The sequence below is a fragment of the Crocodylus siamensis genome, chromosome 1, assembly GCF_052110815.1.
Source record: "Crocodylus siamensis isolate JL-2025a chromosome 1, ASM5211081v1, whole genome shotgun sequence".
Classification (NCBI taxonomy): Eukaryota; Metazoa; Chordata; order Crocodylia; family Crocodylidae; genus Crocodylus; species Crocodylus siamensis.
The window spans coordinates 10,574,526-10,593,725 of NC_143395.1; the positions used below are offsets into that span (position 1 = coordinate 10,574,526).

Consider the following 19,200-nt stretch of genomic DNA (forward strand, 5'->3'; position numbering starts at 1 on the left):
AACATTATATTGCTCCTTTTATCAGCATTTTGGCAATCCACACAAATTCTTCATACCAATATATTAGGTTCTCAGTCTCAGAGAACAACACACTGATATGAAGATCCTAAATGACCAGAGAATCAGGAACAGGAACAAGTAACAGGAGAAAGTTTGTTTCTAAACAGTCCTATCCTAAGCTTTAAAATGTGGTAAAATTCTTGGGAACAATTCTTAGATATACTACAAGTAGAATTACAAAATATAAGCTTCATATTTAGTTATCCTGCCGTTTGACATGCACTGTAAACAATAGGAAGTTACTCTAACATTGTGTAATGTTCGAAGTAACATGCATTTATGTTTTATAGTCACCTTCGAGCTTCACAGTCTTTCACCTGTGTTTCTTGCTGTGTTTTTTCATCAACTCCCAACCTGTCTTTAGTTGATTTGCTATTCTTACCTGTCAAAGAATAGATATAAAATATTTTTGTTTGTGTTTATTTGTTCTTTGCAGTGTTTAGAAATAGAAGGAAAAAAGAACCTCTTTGCAAAACCTAAACAGTGTCCTCTGCAGTGTTAAAGCACCTGTAAGGACGATGAGAGGTGGCAGTTTCTGAGTACACAGTATTAGGTCAGAGATAAGTATCACATTAGAATACACTTGATAAAGTTAGGGGGGTGTTGCTTCTCAGTATCTGTTGGGAAACAGAAGTAAATGCCTTATTGAGAACTTTGCTGACAGGTGTCAAAGTGGTAGGAAGGGGGAACTGAGTAATAGAGACTTCTTGTAAATGAAAACGTAATCTCTGTAATGTTTATTGCAAATTCAACAAATTATTCTAACTGTTAAACATTATGAATGACGGACATTCATTCTGGAAGCTAGATATGGTGATATAAACCACGGCTAGACTAGTCCACTAACAGTGCTGCCTACCACTGCCATTGAGTATTCACTTTAACTGAGTTCACTCATGAATTGTTCCTGGTCAGATCCTTTGACCCAACAGACAGTGACCTGACTGGCCCAGTCACTTACTGACAGATTTTCTTGCTTATTGTGTGCATGTGCACACATACACACACAGTTTTAATGAAAACAGTTGTAGAAAATCTACAATTTCCTGCTGTGGTATAAAAGGCAATAAGAACTGCTTTTCCATCACATTAAATAAATGAAAGGAGGCAACTTAGTGATAAAAAGGTTTTGCTAGATATTTATGTGCACTCTTATTTGTTAGAGTTGACAGTATTTAAATCTAACTTTAGAGGCAACTACTAAACATAGAGCACTATCCTATCCTTCCTCACTTTATACTTATTGTCAGTCTGCTAGAGCCCATCACAAACAGTTTACTGGCTTAATAGGTCAACGTTTTAAATTCCCAGGCAGCTTTGTGGAATCAAAGTACTGAGCCAATATGATTGATGGTTACTGTAGCTACATGTTTCTGGCATCCATATGTTCAATGGCAGCTTCAAGCACAGCTTTGTCTCTAGAGACCCAAAATGTTATGAATGACAAAGGACAATAAAGAAACGTGCAACAGTCTACAAATGATGAACTGTCATTATGGAAAAAAAGATGTTACAATCTTAATCTTTACTAAACCTATAAGCAAGGAGGAAGGACAAATATGAAGTTGGATAAAATTGTCGCAATGTCTCTTTTCTGTTGCCCTGAGTGAATATCATGGATATCCAAATGCTGTATCCAAACTTCAGACAATTAAAAACAAAATATGGTTGTCATAAGTTTGAAAATGCATGTCAGTATCCTGAATTGTCAAAATTGGGATATGAAACTTGTCTTAGCTCTTTTTAAATAATCAATCATCAATAGCACTGAGATTAACAACACAAGTTCAATTATAATAATTCAAGGTGATTGCCAGAATTAGCTTTTCTCTCTAATATTATATATGGTGTAGAAACAGAAAAAAAAGTGAAGGAAGTTACTAAGTCAGTACAATCTCAAGTTATAATTCAAATAAAACTGGTTTTCCAAAACACTGCGATGGAAAGAGATTGATGTCATATATCTTGACTTCAAAAAAGCCTTTGATCTGGTATCCTATGATCACCTCTTGGCAAAACTGGCCAATTGTGGCCTTGGGTCCACCACGATCTGCTGGCTGGGAAATTGGCTCCGTGGTCAGACCCAGAGGGTAGTAGTTGATGGAAGTCACTCATCATAGTGTCTGTCTTGTGACCAGTGGGGTCCCCCAAGGCTCTGTCCTTGGACCCATATTGTTCAATATCTTCATTAATGATGTGGACATTGGAGTCAAGAGCGGACTGGCCAAGTTTGCTGATGACACCAAACTCTGGGGCGAAGCATCCACGCCAGAAGACAGGCGGGTGATCCAGGCTGACCTGGACAGGCTCAGCAAGTGGGCGGATGAGAACCTGATGGTGTTTAACACCAAAAAAGCAAGGTTCTTCACCTTGGGAAGAAAAACCTGCAGCATCCTTATAGGCTTGGCAGTACTACGCTGGCTAGCACTACGGAAGAAAGAGACTTGGGGGTCATCATTGACCACAAGATGAACATGAACCTGCAGTGTGATGCTGTGGCTTGTAAAGCGACCAAAATGCTGGCTTGCATCCATAGATGCTTCTCAAGCAAATCCCAGGATGTCTTTCTCCCCCTGTACTTGGTATTGGTGAGGCCGCAGTTGTAGTACAGCATCCAGTTTTGGGCTCCACAATTCAAAAAGGATGTGGAGAAGCTTGAGAGAGTCCAGAGAAGAGCCACGCGCATGATCAGAGGTCAAGAAACCAGACCTTACGACGACAGGCTGAGGAGCCATGGGGCTCTTTAGCCTGGAAAAGCGTGGGCTCAGGGGTGATCTGATGGCCACCTATAAGTTTATCGGGGTGACCACCAGTATGCGGGGGAACATTTGTTCACCAGAGTGCCCCAAGGGATGACGAGGTCAAACGGTCATGAACTACTACAAGACTGTTTCAGGCTGGACATAAGGAAGAATTTCTTTACTGTCGAGCCCCCAAGGACTGGAACAGCCTGCCATCGGAGGTGGTTCAAGCACCTACACTGAACACCTTCAAGAGCAAATTGGATGCTTATCTTTCTGGGATCCTATGACCCCAGCTGACTTCCTGCCCTTTGGGTGGGGGGCTGAACTCGATGATCTTCCAAGGTCCCTTCCAGCCCTAATGTCTATGAAAACTTGCTACATAGACAGGACAACTTAAATTATTTTAAAAATACTCACTAATTTTCCATCTCTGTACAGCAAAAATTATTAGTACACATGTATTTCTGTTCAGAAAGTACAAAGTTCAGTTGCCGAAAAGATCATTTTTAAAATTTCATACTAACTTGATAGCTGTTGAATATAAGCAGATTCATTTCTCAGATCATCTTGCCTTCGTTTCAAGAGCATTTCAGCTGGTTGCTGGAGAAGTGTGTGCATAGCTGATTCTAGTTCATTAATTTGAAGTAGCTGGAATACAGTTAATCATCATCACATTTTCAGTTATCTAACAGAACTACAAAAAGAGAAGCCAAAATAAAAAATTGGCAAACGTAACAGTAGTTTCCCAATTATTTTTAAACAAAATAATTAAATATAATTATTTTAAAAATATTATGTATATGTTAAATATTCTCTAGAGGTTAGGTAACAGATTCCTGTTCATTTTCATTAGATTTTCAAGGTTCTAATCATGACAGATTAAGAAATGCCATCTATTGAGAATTACATAGCATAACATTGAAAAGTGCAGTTCTACACAAAAAAGGAACTGAAAATGGTATTCTGAAGTCCCACATCTGTGGAGACCTGACTTCTGCATCCATTCAGATTACAAATAAAAGATGCTTATCCCTAAAGCTCAATACAAATTCTGGAAGTCAAGCTGCTACCTCCCTTGCATTTCACACAAAAACACCAGCGATATGATTCTGCAAACCAAAATTCCCTACAGTCTTTGGAGCAGACCCTCTGACATCTTTGTAATTTCAATGCCTTAAATAGATTTGTATAGGTGTTACAGATTAGGATTTACTACGCATTTTTTTGATAATGCAGAAGATGGAATAGGCCAGCTCATTCCTAGCTGTGCAGGTTCTCATGGGGGGGATACAAGGCAAATCTTACTTTGCTACTAAAATAGATGAGACTCAGAGCATTCACAGGGAAATGTAAAGAAAGGTTGCATTAACAGTCATTTTTAAGAGCAGAACAGTACTTACTGGGATTGTGGACACTGTAAACCACCCCTAATTGATACCTTGTCATCCACAGAGTTTTGCTTCCAGTTTCAAAATCTCAACCAGCACTTCACAGAAAAACTGTGATGAAACTTTCTCTCTGATTTAATTAATAATAAGCACTAATACAAACTAGCTCAATTGTTCAATACTAAAAAAAAAAACCCAATTATTTTGGCAGAAACAATTAGAAGAGGTTCTCATTCCAAAGGGTTCAGCAGTTCAAATGGGCCCACTTTCCTTTTGCAAGTTGACTGAAATGAAGGAGCAAAACTGATATACTCCACTCGATCAAGTATATACAGAGAATGCTCATAACTGTTGCTCTTTGCAATTCAGACTGCATAGCATTACCTAGGGCTGGCACAAAGGCAGTGCATCCCTTGCCTCACCCAGGCTGCAAGTTTTCTCCCCTCCAAAATGTGTGTGATGGTTATGGTGGGAAAGCTACAGCAAACAGCTGTGGGTCAGTTAGTTAGATACGGCCCAGAGAAGTTGTGCAAAAGAATTTCCGTACAGATCTACAACTCCAGAACCAACCCAACATGAAACCTTTCACCTCTTCCATTCTTTAATATTGAGCAAATTCCTACAGAGTATGACAGGCACACAAAAGTGATTTAGACAAGACCTCCTGTTAGGGTAGCTTGTCATATTTTATGCTTTAAAGTTGCACCTGGTTATAGAGCGGTGAATTATAGCATTGTTTAAAGTTTTCTTTTATATTCAGCCTAAAGTTCTGTATAGCCTCATTGTTATCTGAACTTTTTATTTTGCTGATGTTTACAATATCAGCTGGCCTTGTTTCTGGCAAGCAGCTTATGGCCTTGAGTTTGCTCGCATGATGTTTCTTTCCTTTTTCTATCACCGTGAAAAGTTTTTCTAACACAACATGGTAATAGTTTTGTTACTAGCTCACATTAACTGAACCTGGCACTAACCAGCTGAATCAGCGGGATGAAATGATTGGATATGTTCATGAAAGGTGATAAAGGAGACCAAGGGACAATGCTTTAAGTAAGACACTGGAAAAAGGCCAAATTAAGAGTTGTGCTTGTAATGGAGCTGGTGAACAAAGGAATATGCTGACAGGATAAAATATGAACAACATGCTGACTGCAGAGAGACCAATCCAAAAGCAAGGACTCATCAAAGGAGGCAAGTTAAAGAAAAGCATAAAAGGGGGAAGCGAAAAAGTTAAGTGTGTCGTCATCATCATTTACATCATGAATCCAGCTTTCAACACCTGTCTGGATAATACCAGCCAACAATGCACCCTTTGCTTCAGGAACTGAGTGGCCATCTTTTCTGTGAAGCAAAGTAACATCTGAGATTGGGTGAGATCATTGTACTAAGTGTTTTTCTCTCTCTGAATATAGAAACTGCTAAGATGATAACACTATCTGTATTAATAAAGCTAGACTTTGATTTTAGGGTACTGAGTTGTCTGTGTTAATATTTCACGTTCCGTTTAAGGGTTAATTGTTCTTTAATGATCCCTAAGCACTATCTGCTGGTCAGTGGTGCAAACATTCCCATTTATTTTGTATTTGGGTCAAAAATAGGATAATTTATAATTAACACATGTCTACAGATAGCCCCATTCCTGTTAAATGTTTTACATTGGAAGACATTCCTGTGTTGGCAGAGCAATAAAGAAAACCCAAAACATAGACAAGTAGGGCTGGAAGGGACCTCTGGAGATCATCTAGTCCAACCCCGTACCTGCAGCAGGGACATCCCTCTCCAAACCATCGTTACCTATCCTATTATTAAAACTACAAAGGCAACCCTGTCAGATAGCTAATCCTCAACCCCTCTGCAGCAAGGATAAGCACAAAAGCACAAACCTGGCAAAGCAGCAGGCTCCACAGCAGAGGGGGGGCACTGCAGAAAGGATGATGGCATGTGCCATTGTCCCCCCCGACACACTACACTAGACCTTTGCAGCTATTCTATTCACTAAATATTGTAAACCCAGTCCCATGCCTTTAAAAAAAAAAGTAACATATGTACCTTTTCATTCAAACAGTCTATCAAATTTTCCACAAAAGTTTTCATAGCCCTGTAGAATTTGTAGTTCTGGCCAACGTCCGAAGACTTCTCTAACTCCTGAATAGTTGTTTTTGAGCTTTCAATGTCATGCATGTATTTTTCATATTCCCTCTGATGGGCCCGGTGGATATCCTGCAGTGATGTTACTCTAAAAAAACACCAAAATGTGTAAACTAAGCACAATTGCTGGCCAACACATTAATCCACAGTAAGCATTTCTCAGTTATGTTCAAGTATCCAGCCTAATGTGAGGAGAGTAATGATAGTGTTTACAGTGTTTCCCTTTCCATTAGTCCTGCTCAATTTAAGTCTTCTATACTATACCAATATTTTTCAGACAGTGGGGTGGGGACAGGTCACACCATCATTCTCCAAAGTCTCAACTTTTTTTCAAATGGTATGGTTGTACATATCGAATGTAACATTATTTCAGCATTCCTCAGATCACAAAAGAAAGAAGAGAAAATATGGTCTCATGAAGAGCTGAACAATCTACTGCGAGGCTATATGTGGGTCTGCTTCCAGCACATGCTGATACATCTGGGCAAGCTTAATCTAATTCAGAAGAATAACTATAGCTGTGAAAATGCAACAGCATAGCCTTTAGTGTGTCCTAGCTACTATAGGGACCTGTGGCGTACACTCATGCTGCTAGCAAGTGCTAAAGCCTAGACTGCCATATCTTCACCTGATATTGCTATTGTTACCTGATACATTAAGATGGCATAAGAAAGCTAGTTTTATGTCTACCACAATAATATACAGGTGTGATTGTAGCATATGCTAAAGTAGACTTATAACCCTGTATGACAGATGAAATTGTTATTGGTTTATCTTTATTTTCAGCTTTCAAGGGCAGACAGGTAAAAATGATACCATAATACTATTAACCTATAGATCTAATTCTCATTTCTAAATGTTATTCTATATGCAAGAGAAGTCAGAATTTAACTAATCCAACTCAAAGTGTTACTGGGCAGTTCTGTCTCTTGGATGCCTATGTCATAGCCAGAGATTGGTGCCCTGGTCACCCCCATTTAATTACAGTACTGAATCCAACCAAGTCTTAAATACTGAAATCAACGGGATTTTGCATGGGAGCAGCAATCTGTCTGCATATAGCTCACCACATGACAGGGACCTAAAACTGGTGTTAAGTTCTATCTTTGTGCTGATGCACATCCAAACCTCATTTTTTTTAAAGTTCTACATAGAGGATCAGAACATTTACTGCTGAGCACAGCTAAAATTGTAGTGCTATTCAGATACAGCAAATACATGTAAAACAATAAAGCTACAATCATCTAGTACTTGGGAAAGATTGCAAAATGGTTTATAAAGGCATTAAACAATAATGTATTTAGCACAGGTTGCTCAATATTTATTTGCAAACCACTAGCATTTACCTTGTAGTCAGTCGCTTCTTTACAATTTCTAAGTCTACAGGTGGCAGTGAAACAGAGGGATCAAATGTTATCTTCATGGTTCGGGATTTATGCAGAAAAGCATCCTCATTAATTCCCTGTAAGAATTAGCTGTGTTATTTTTTAGTAACTTGTTTTCTTATGCATAGATAGGCCTTACAGTTGGAATATGCAGCAAACTGGGCACAGTGTGCATAGCTTAATATCATATTTCTAGACTGAATGGAGAGTGTTTCCTGGGCACAAGTTTTGCAAAGTAAAGTTGAATAAAAGGACAGTTCTTCAGTTTGGACTACCCTTACTTTCTCTCTCTCAAATTATATCAATAGTTTTCTGGACTGTACAGAACACCTCTATACTGGCAAGCATAACCTGACTAGTATTTTGGAATATAAAAGCTGTCCTGTGTAGGGGTGTAACAATAGAGATTTTTGCAGCCAATACCGATAGCAGATTTTTAAGGAGACATATTGGCTGATCCTGATCTGATTTCCGATACGCAGCTCTCCATCTTGAAGAGTTGCATCCAGCTGGTAAGTCTAGTGTTGTGGAAGGGGAGGGAAGGGGTGTGTGGAGGGGCAGATCAAGGCCCCAGCGTTGAGGAAGGGAATGGGGCTGGGGAAGGAGAAGGCACTGACCAGCCAGGGCAGGGAGGGGCAAGGGACAGAGCCGGAAGCAGCTTGTGGGGAGGGGTGGCGGGGTTGTGTGTATGCCCCCTGGATCTGTGTGGCGCGAGGTGGGCTGCAGCTGTGGGTGTGGGCCAGGGCAGGCACAGGACAGCGGCATGGCTCACTGGGGCGGAGTGGGGGGCTGGCTCCCGACACTGCACGCGGCTTGTCTGGCAGCTCCTGCCGCTGCTCCTGCTGCTCGTCTGAGAGGGCAATTAAGAAGATGGTCTTTTGGAGGATGAATTTCCCGAACCAAATGGTCTACAACAAGCTGAATCCTGTGCTCTGGTACTGGAAACTAACACTTTGGAGTTACCCAAGAAGTAAATGTGGACATTGGCCTTATATTTCTTCCTATCCCAGGAAACAAATGATTTATGGAGAGTGAACTTCCTAGGGGCGTAAGACTCTCCCAATGAGTACAGGCATTTGGTATGCTTGTTCACAAAAAGGATAGCTTCCTCACAGAAAGGACAACATGTGAATCCTAGCAAGCTTAGGATAGCCATATCAGCAGACAAAGGACAGGTATGGCAAAAGAAAATGGCCCCGCTCAACTAGAAAAGCCATCTGGTAAAGGTCAATGGAGTGTTAGGTCTCATCGGAGAACAATGAAAACTGTGACAAAAATGAGAGAGAGAGAAATAAGAACTAAAAATCAAAATGGATCTGGAAGCACAGGAGAAAAAAAAGCACGGGTCAAAAGGTGACTTCAAGGGCTGAACACAATTTAGTGCGGGGGGGAGCAGACTACAGAAATTCCATTCTGCACCAAACCAACTGGGAGGAACTGAGGAGCAGAAGGTGTTTATCACTCTCGGTGCCCAGGCATGGAGCACAGAGAGGCTAAGGCTATGCTAGGATAAAAAAGTCTCCAAACTTAAATGCCTGAGAAGCACAATGCACAAGCAGAGGAACGTGTGAATGGTCAAGTGCTTGACAAAGAATATATCCTGTAAGGTTAATAACAGGGTTTGTCCTTGGACCATTAGCAGACTCTTCCCCTGTCTTTCTCTCACTTAAAGCATTAATGTCAGCTCCCCAAAACCTTGTCTACTGATCATGGAAAAAAGAAGTTTCAACACTGGTCCCCACAAAAATTCTCTTTCATTGGAGAAGAGAGCAGGGACAACAGCAGGAAAAAACATATTACCTGAGAAAGTTTGAGTGCCTTCTTCATTTGCTGTTCTTCCCATTCATTTTGAGTTTCCTCATCTCCACTTGACACGCCACTCTCAGATACTGGAAATAAAAGAATGAATAATTATGCAATCTATTACAGACTGTCTTTCCATCTATACCTCCTACCCAGCAAAAAAATGGCTTCTGTTCCCACAAGGTTTACTGTAGAAATGATATGGGTAAACAGAAGAGCACGGATGGGATTCTCAAAGTGGGACACAACAGGAGATGGCTGCAGAAATGCATAAAATTCAGAATTACACCTCAATGCTAAATCCCTAGAATATGGTTTCAGAGTGAACTGCTGCTGCAGAGCCACGGGAATCATGAAGCACTGTATTCTACCGGCATGCTGGCAACTTTTTATTTCTCAAACAACGCTGTACATGACCCATAATAAAACAAGGTAAATAGAGGTAGTAGTGGTACAGTAAGCAGGACTATAAACGTGGTAACTTCATACATGAAAAATCCTTATGCATATTCTATATTGTGTCAGCTTATTTCAATGACAAAAATGAATTTTGCTCTATTTGTTCCCTTTTGCATATCAGATCTAATGCAGATATGGGAAAATAGGCTGGATTCTATTCAAGCTTACTCATCAAATGAATCGTTAACTCAGTTCACATCTTGCAACCCTTATTAGTGTAAATAACACAAGGACCGTGGGTCTAGACTCACTAAAATTTGAACAGCAGAATCTTTACGATTAGCCAAAGAACACAGGTACAACTTCTAAGATCCCCAGCTGAGCTCGCAATACTAGCAGTTAGAGAAAAAACGATAAGCACCTTTACTTGTATATGGCAAAGTGGAAATTATTTAAATGTCAACAAACATGGGCTGTCCCCAGTGAAACTTTAACAATGTCACTATTCACAGCATAGTCACAATTTTAAGAAGTTCACATTTTGGCCTTGAACTACTTGATTAATTCCTTTTAAGGATGTCTGTCATGAGCTTCAACAAGCAGGCCACAATTAGTAAGTCTGACCTTTTGCTGAAGGTTGAAATAGCAGCAATAGAGAATGGAATGACAACCACAGACATACTTTACATGAGCTATCAGAAATTGATATAGGACTGCAAAAAAACTAATCTCAAAGGTCATTCATATAGTAAAGATGATGTTCAATATTAAAAAAATGTAATTGGCTTGAATAAAGTAAGAGAAGGTTTAAGTTTGGAAATAAGTCATTAACAGTATTAAAACTGACAGTGTTTACTTTGAAATAACCAAATGACTAAGAGTTAAAAAAATATGTAAGTGTCTACCTGGGATATAAATGTAAGATAAACTGATATATAATAGAAAAGCAACAGAGCAGGAAATCATTTAAAGAGCCTTGAGTGATAGTTAGAAAAAAATAATACAACAGAAAAAGTAAAACAAATACATTCATGATGATGAAACACTCAACATAGGTACTGATTTCTTAGATGGTCTGGGTCTCAAGCACCCACTGAAAAGTGTTAGCGGGTGCTCAGCACCCACAGAGCCACTTGCAGATGTTAAAAAAGAAAAAAAAAAGAAAAAACACGCTTTACTAGGAAAAAAACACATGACTTCAACCCGGCTCTGCAGTGTCTGTAAAGATTGGGCACTTCAGCAATGCTTTTTGGCACTTTTAACTAAATCTGATTCAATCAGCTATTAGATAAAAGTGCCAAGAAAGCCCCACTAAAGCACTCAGTCCTTACAGCAGAACTGGGTAGAAGTAACATGTTGCCTCTTCTGGGCATGCATGGGGCTTGGCACAGGAATGCACCAAGTTAAAAGTAAAGTGCCAGGTTTTTACTGGGCTCTTTTTTTTTGTGTGTGTGTGTGGGGGGGGGGGGGGGTTACACCTGCAAGCACCCACCGGCAAAAAAAAAGTTGGTGCTTATGAACAATCATTTACTAAACATTAAATAGCCAGTTTAGGGAACATTAAATACCGTATCTTCTCACAGACCACATGCCCCCAAATAAGACAAGCATCTTGTTTTTGGGAAGTCAGAATGAAGAAAAAGTTTTTTCCAGAGTTATGGCCACATATAGCAGGGACACAGCCTAATCATCAGCTCGCTCACCCTTCCTTTCCTGCTCAGGCAAAGGCTACAGTTTTAAACCTTCCACAGTTAAATTATCAGAGGCTCTTAGCTGCTCTGCCAAAAGTTGAATCTAGCTGCTGCTGAAAACAGGACTCCAGTGGTGTTGGGCCCAGGACCCAGTCCTGGCATGCAAGGCTCAATCTGGCCCACGGACCAGTCCCATCCCACTCATCTGGTTTACAAGGCCAAAAGGTTTCACCACCAGGCTGAGCCATTAGGCAGCGATTGGTGGAACAGGATAACAATTAAAAGCTAAAATGACCAACAGCAGCAGAACCACAGTAAAACAAGAAGCACCTTCCTAAAAAAACTGCAGAGCTTGGCCCAGAACGGCAGCTGACCATGAAAATCCCCATCATCATGGAAGCTGCGCTGCAATCCAGAAGCTCACAAACCATAGCTCTTGCTATCAGTAGCTAACCACTTAGGAGTGATTGATCAAACATCAGCTGCTGTCATGGAAGTCCATAGTGCTAGGTCTAAGTTGTCATTGTGCTATGCTACAAAGCCTGGCACTGCACACGTTCTTGACAGCTTTGCACAGATGAGATTCCCAAACTATAGTATGCCAAAGACTTTATCAAAGGGAAATGATATTAATCTGTGCTGCTGCAAGGCAGATCTATTTTTGGTAATATTGTTTCAACAGTTGGGAGAGATGCTAGACAAGCTTTCAGGCACAAAGTGCCCTTCTTTGGGTCTGGGAAAGAAACAGAAGCAACCTATGCTACAGACAGTATAATGGAGATAAACACAATTCATTGTTTTATCTGCTATATATTATCTAACATAACAAGGGACACCTGGTATTCAGAAAACAGTTGAGTGCCCCTTGTCCTATTAATTTTAACTAATACAGGAAACCCTTGTTATTTGCGGGTACGGCATTTACGGTTTCAAATATTCACGAATGCTGAACCTGCATTTTAAATACCGGTACACCTTATACACTTCCAGGAGCTCCTTGGGAGCGCTGCACTTGCTGCTGCTGGGCTCCTGCCGCCAGAGCTGTGCCCTTCCCAGTGCCTTATTTGCAGTTTTCGCCATTCGCGGGGATCACAGGAACTTGTCACCTGTACTAGTAGAGCCTCACTTCAAGCCATTTTCCACAGCACAGAATGATAGTAAAGTCCTGCTCCCCAACAGTTTCGGCATGGCTATCCACCTGCACTTCTTGAGTGACCTGCAAATTCCCCAGGTCACACTTTTTGACTAGCCTGATAAGTCTTTTCTTGGTCAGCTGACATGGCATTCTGTTAGAGGTGCGCCAATACATCGGGCCAATACCTGATTGGCATCGATATAAAGAAAAATGTCTGTACTGGAAAATCGGCCTGATGTGGCCGATAATTTGTCCGATAAATGCCTGTCCGTGCACGCAGTAGCAGCGCAACATGTAGGCAGTGAGGAGCAGAGCCATCAGCATGGAGTGCTGCGTGCAGCTGGTAAGTCTAGTGGGGTAGAAGGGGAGGGGGAGGAGGGGTGTGGGGGTGCAGATCAAGGCCCCCCGTGGTGATGGAGGGTGTGGGGTTGGGGCAAGGGCTGCCCAGCTGGGACTGGGGTGGGCACAGGACAGAGACACGGCTCTTCAGGGGGCATGGCTCCTGTGCATGGCTTGTCCGGTGCTCATCTGGCAGCTCCCGCCACTTGTCCAGGAGGTACAGGGGGGGGGGGGGGAGTGTGCCCCCAAATCTACACAGGGTGGGAAGGGCTGGGGCTGCAGATCTGGGGGCACACCCCCCCATCATCGGATGAGCAGCAGGAGCAGCAGCAGGAGCTGCCAGACAAGCCATTCGCAGTGGCAGGAGTCTCCCCACTCTCCCTCCAGTGAACCATGCTGCTGTCCTGCACCTGCTCCGGCCCCAGCTGCAGCCCGCCTCGCACCACACAGATCCAGGGGGCACACGCACTCCCCCTCACCCCCGCGCATGAGCTGCTTGCAGCTCTGTCCCTTGCCCCTCCATGCCCTGGCTGGTCAGCACCTTCCGCTTCCCCAGCCCCATTCCCTCCCTCAATGCTGGGGCCTTGATCTGCCCCTCCACACGCCCTTTCCCTCCCCTTCCACCACACCAGACTTACCAGCTGGATGCAACTCTTCAAGCTGAAGAGCTGCATATCAGAAATCAGATCAGCCAACATGCCTCCTTAAAGATCAGCTTTAGGTGTCAGCTGTAAAAAATCCCTATCGGTACACCCCTACATTCTATGATTAGGAGAGCTTTTGGTGGATTTTTTTCCATGTCAGCAATTATATTCTGATTTAAGAACAGAATAGGTTCCTGTTGGAAAGAGTTCAGCAGAGGGCAACAAAAATGGTTTGGGGTCTGGGGCACATGACATACAAGGACAGGCTGAGGGAACTGGGCTTATTTAGTCTAGAGAAGAGAAGACTGAGGGGGGATTTAATAGCAGCCTTCAACTACCTGAAGGAGGGTTCAAAAGAGAATGGATCTGGACTGTTCTCAGTGGTGGCAGATGACTGCAGAAAAAGCAACAGTATCAAGTTGCAGCAAGGGAAGTTTAAGTCAGATATTAGAAAGAAATTTCTCACTAGGAGGGTAGTAAAACATTGGATCAGGTCACCCAGAGAAGTGGTGGAAGCTCCAACCTTGGAGGTTTTCAAAACCCAGCTAGACAAAACTCTGGCTGGGGCTAGTCCTGCTTTGAGCAGGAGGTTGGACTGGATGAGGTCCCTTCCAGTCCTCACGTTCTATGATCCTATACAACACTCATTATCGTATCACAGCACTTGTTGGTACCACGTTACTAATCACATGTGCAGGCTAAAAAGAACATGTAGCAGTGTAGCAGATTGTCTAGGTTTGAAAGAGTTTCAGGTTTTTAAAATATGTTTCTTTGCATTTATGCTGGAGAAAAGAAGGTGCAAGAAGTACACCCTGCACTTGGAATAGAAAGTGATGATGTTTGTGACAGTACCTGTGGGGGTTTCAGTTTTGGACTGGTTCCCAAGGAAGTCTTGTATCCTATGTGAACAAACTCTACAATTATCTTGGAGAATTTTATTGCCAGGAGCACAGTTTGGCCATAGTTCCATCCCAGAGCTTGAGGTACTTTTACAGTATGTTAAAAGCACTTTAAAAAGTGGAATTTGAAGCACTTCTTAATTTGTACCACTATCAGCAGTATACAGACAGAATCCCCTCCCAGCAAAACTGACTCAAATTTTGTCAGAACTATTGACAGTATATTATTTCGCATCCATGGGGTGATGAGCAGGGATCTTAGCATCTCTTTGGACACCTCTATGTCCCAAAGAGAGCAGATGGCTTTGGTCTCCTTACCTTGCATGCACTGAGTGAGCAGCACCATTAAGTATTGTTGGTGCTCTCTACTGAGCTCACACCAGAGTTTTGACGTTGGCCACGTTTTCCACTGGGTTCAAGCGCTTTTGCCAGCTAGTATGCCCCGACATATCAGCTTAGAGCCCAACAAAAAGTCATAAAGCCATGTTCTATGCTGTGCAAGTCCACGAGCGATGTGCCCAGGGAACATATAAGAGATTCCAGCTTAGCAGCTGCCGTCCAATCATAGGACATACCTTTGGATACTTTGAGGCATGGTGGAGAATACATGGGGTGCACCTGAATACTAATGACCATTAACCGTCTGAGGGCATTGGATGGCATCCACATCCCCACCTTCTGCCCGGCCCAGGCATTCACCAACCGCAACGGCTACTTCTCCATCATCCTGCACTGTCGACCACTGGGGATGTTTCACCCACGTTTGCCGGTTGAGTGGACAGTGCCCACGATGACTGTGTCTTCTGCAACTCCCACTCCCTGGGCTGATAGGGAGTGGGCACTACACTACTGGGACCCCCAACTTTGTTATCAGCAACATCATCATTCCCTCCTCCTCACTGAGGACATGGCCTACTCCCTTCTGCCCTGGCTGATGAATCCGTACAGGGCCACCTGGACTACCAGAAGGAGGACTTCAGCTACTGCCTATGCAGGTACTGGATGACAGTGGAGTGTATCTTCAGTCACCCTGAGACATATTAGTGGACACTTTGAGGTGGAGGAGAACCTGATGCAACCCATCGTTACTACATGCATACTCTGCAACATCTGTGAGACCAGGGGGAAGGTCTTCCGCAAAGCCTAGGCCATGGAGACCTGGGCCACAGACCAGGCCTAACAGCATGAGCACATATGGCACTGGATGGGTGAGAGGATGAGACCCAAATAGCCAGTACCTTCCTCATTCTCATGGACAGAGGTATGCAGGGCCAGAGGGGAAGTGCCAATGCCCTGACACCAGGCCACAAGTCTCCTGACCTAGGCTCATCTGGCCCTGTGTCCCAGGCAGCATTGCCCACAAGTCAGGCTGCTCAGGCACCATCCCCCTTCCCCTCTCCCTCACCCAACCCCTCTCTCCCCAAGAGGTGTAGGGAAATGGTGTGAAGAAGAGATGTGTCTTGGTTTAATAAAATGTTGCAGCTGCCGATTTTTTCATGCATTTATTAAAGAATACCTGTTGAACACTGCCCATGGCAGAACTTGGTACCTTCTCCCAACTACCACAAAACAGAAAACCTTTGTAGGGGGTAGGGGAAGTGAGAAAGACGCAACCTAGAAGGGAGTGGTTTGGACAGGGAGAGAGGTGGGGTCAGGGGAATGCCGCAGCGGCTGAACTCAGCAAACAAAACTTTGGAGAAGAGGCACAGGGTAGGAGGTTTTTGATCTGGCAACCTACTTCAGGGGTCAGGAGAGCAGGGACTTCTCCATGTAGGTGGACAGGTATATGATCCCAGACCCACTGTCTGTCTGAGAGCTGCAGTGGTGAAGGCAGCTGCGGGGCAAGAGTCATCACCACAGCAGGTGCTGCAGACTCCTGGCTCTTCCACACAGGACCCTCAACCCTTGCCCCCAAGGCCCAGTCTCCCCTTTCAAGGACCCAAGACCCATGGTCCTCACCTATGCCTAGGGCTCATGTCATGCAGTTAGCCCGAGCCCAGGGGCTGCCTATTCCCACTGAGGCTGTGCTGCTCCCCTGCAGCAGGACCTGGGCCAGGAGTGAGACCACCAGGAGTGGAAAAGCTCCCTCCTGAGCCCCACAGCTGATGGGTGGATGAGCTGGGGCCAGCAGGCTCCATTGCCAGACACTGTCCTGGCGATAGTCTGGCTCAGTAGGCTGGTGGGCCATACTCTCTCCCCCATTCTGAGTGCTCCTGTGCCCTCTTGGGACTAGCCTGGAATCGCTTGGGGGACATGCACATGCAGAGCAACTTCCAGCACTTGGAGGTAGTGGGTTATGCCTGGGAAAAGGGGTGGTGTCCCTGACGGCCCCACCACTGGGTCTCGGACAACCCAGTCCCACTCCTCTCATCCACTACTACCCCTGAAAGCAGGCCCCGCCAGATGCTTCCCTGCCTCCTCAGACCACAGGTCAGCAGCTCCCACACGTCATGTCTCCTTTCCTGGCTTCCTCTCACCTCCCAGAATCTCCTGGTCAGGGCACAGGGGGAGTGTCCCCCTCAGCTGTCATTCAGGAGTCATTTCCATGAGACACCCATTCCTGCTGCCACTGGGAAGAGTCCCTGGAGTGGGGCTCACCATGCCATAGGGCACCGAGTTGCAAACTGTCCCACCACTCCTGCCCAGGAGGGCTACGGACTCTTCACTGGGAGGCTGCACTGGCGCCAGTCACGGGTGTCATAGGTGGACCCCAAGGGGTCCATGACCCTGTGCATGAACTATCTATTCCTGCACTGCAACTCTTTCTGATCTGCAACGGTGCAGGCTGTCACCTCCAAACAGCGAGTGACAATCTGGAGCCCCTGTTTCTGTGCCTCGAAAGCCTGGATGTAAGCATTCCCCAGCTTGTCCATTTCCACCTGCTGCATCTTGAGTCCTTCCTTGTCCTGGCCCCACAGCTCCTGGTGCTAGGAGCCCAGACAGCGTATCCTGAACTCAGAGACTAAGACCAGAGCTTGTAACAGCTCTTCTTCACTTCTCTGGCACCTCCTACACTCATCTCTCATGCTCTGCAGTTGTCTGGCTGGCTGTCCTTGAACCATCATCCTGGCCACCCAGAGCTGGCTCCCCATGCACAGATGTGGAGTCTACAGACAAAGGAGACAGAGCCTTTGTATGAGGTTGCAACTTTCAGTGATAAAAATGAAGTGATAACTAGAAGTGTTTTGGATTCTGTTGTCACTTCCTGGGCACTGTCAGACACACCAAGGGAGTTATGGCAATTCCCCTGCCTGGAGCCTTCCCCTGCCCAGGGCAGGAGATATGTAGCTGGTCTCCACCTGGCACAGTGGAGACCATGGGTCCTGGACATGCTGCGGGTGGGCAGCACCTGCAACAGGGCACAGCAGGGTTGCTGGGGAGGTAGGGCTTAGGTCCCTCTGCAGGCACTGTGGTGGGCAATTGCTCTGCTCACAAACCAGGGTCTAGGGACCCTGGTTCCCACAAGGACTTGGACTATTCCTGGAGTAGACAGGGACTGACTACACTGGGGAACACTGGCAGGGCTCTAACAATGCTCCCTTCTTCCAACCTTCCCTTACAAGAAAGACATTTCAGTGCTGGGTCACTGTGGAAGTAGCACTTAAGTAATGACATTTCCAAGATAAGACACAGCTGGGACAGCAAGTTTTTTACACCCCCTGCCCTGTGCTTCCCTTTCAGGAGAGGCATTTTGGCCCCATGTCCCTGATGACCCAGGTGTACCTGTGCCTCCATTATGATGAGCAGACACCCCAGGAAGAGTCTGCAACTTCCACCAGTACTGACACCCCAGGAAGAGTCTGCAACTTCCACCAGTACTGACACCCCAGGAAGAGTCTGCAACTTCCACCAGTACTGACACGCTGCTAAGCCCGTGATCTGACCCAGAGAGAATTCTCCAAACTGTGGATGCCTAAATAGAGTCCTGCTGTACACCGCCCTTGGCTTTCCAGCACCATTCTTCTATTAAGAGCACTTTGGGAGGGGGTTGGGGAAGGAAAGGGGCTGCTTTGCTTTCAGGGGTTGTGGTGATAGTCCAGGGCCAGGCTGGGCCATGATTGCTTGGGGGGAGGGGGGGCGGCATTGTTTGTTGTCCTGAGAGGTCAGTACAGCAACTGCCTGCACCATGAGACCCGGAATCAGCTGGCACCCAGTGGATTCTACCCATGGATCGGATCAGAGGAGAGGGGGAGAAAAGTGCTGCTGCACCACTTGCAAGCCTCTCCAGGTGCACAACCCAGGACAGTTCCCAAGCAGGGCTCCTGCCATCACATCTGTCCATGTCTTGGAATGAGATGGAGACAGGGAGGGAGGGAGAACTGAGGGCTTCTTTGCAAAGGGGATTTTTTCTCATTCCTGTTGTACCACGACTGTAGTTGTTCTCATACACAGCTGCATATGATCTCCTGTCCCTGACCTTGGGGCACTCTCTGCCAACTGTGCCTGGGCTGATGCCAACTGGCCAGCCACTCTTGTACCTTCCTTTTACACTTTGCCTGCAGAGCTCAATAAATGCTTTCAGTGCCTTTCCATGACTGCTTGGGAGGAAAGGGAGACAGAACACCACT

General features: G+C 44.7%; 1 protein-coding gene across 1 annotated transcript in view; it reads right to left on the bottom strand.

Annotated features, from left to right (window-relative positions):
* GCFC2 (GC-rich sequence DNA-binding factor 2) overlaps positions 1-19,200 on the bottom strand; it is a 44,533-nt gene that overhangs the window by 13,123 nt on the left and 12,210 nt on the right. The window contains exons 5-9 of the mRNA XM_090031396.1: positions 9,523-9,611; positions 7,684-7,799; positions 6,239-6,425; positions 3,329-3,452; positions 355-442 (exon numbers count right to left, since the gene is read on the bottom strand). Of these exons, the coding sequence (XP_089887522.1) occupies positions 355-442; positions 3,329-3,452; positions 6,239-6,425; positions 7,684-7,799; positions 9,523-9,611 (604 nt within the window). The remainder of the gene's footprint in view (positions 1-354; positions 443-3,328; positions 3,453-6,238; positions 6,426-7,683; positions 7,800-9,522; positions 9,612-19,200) is intronic.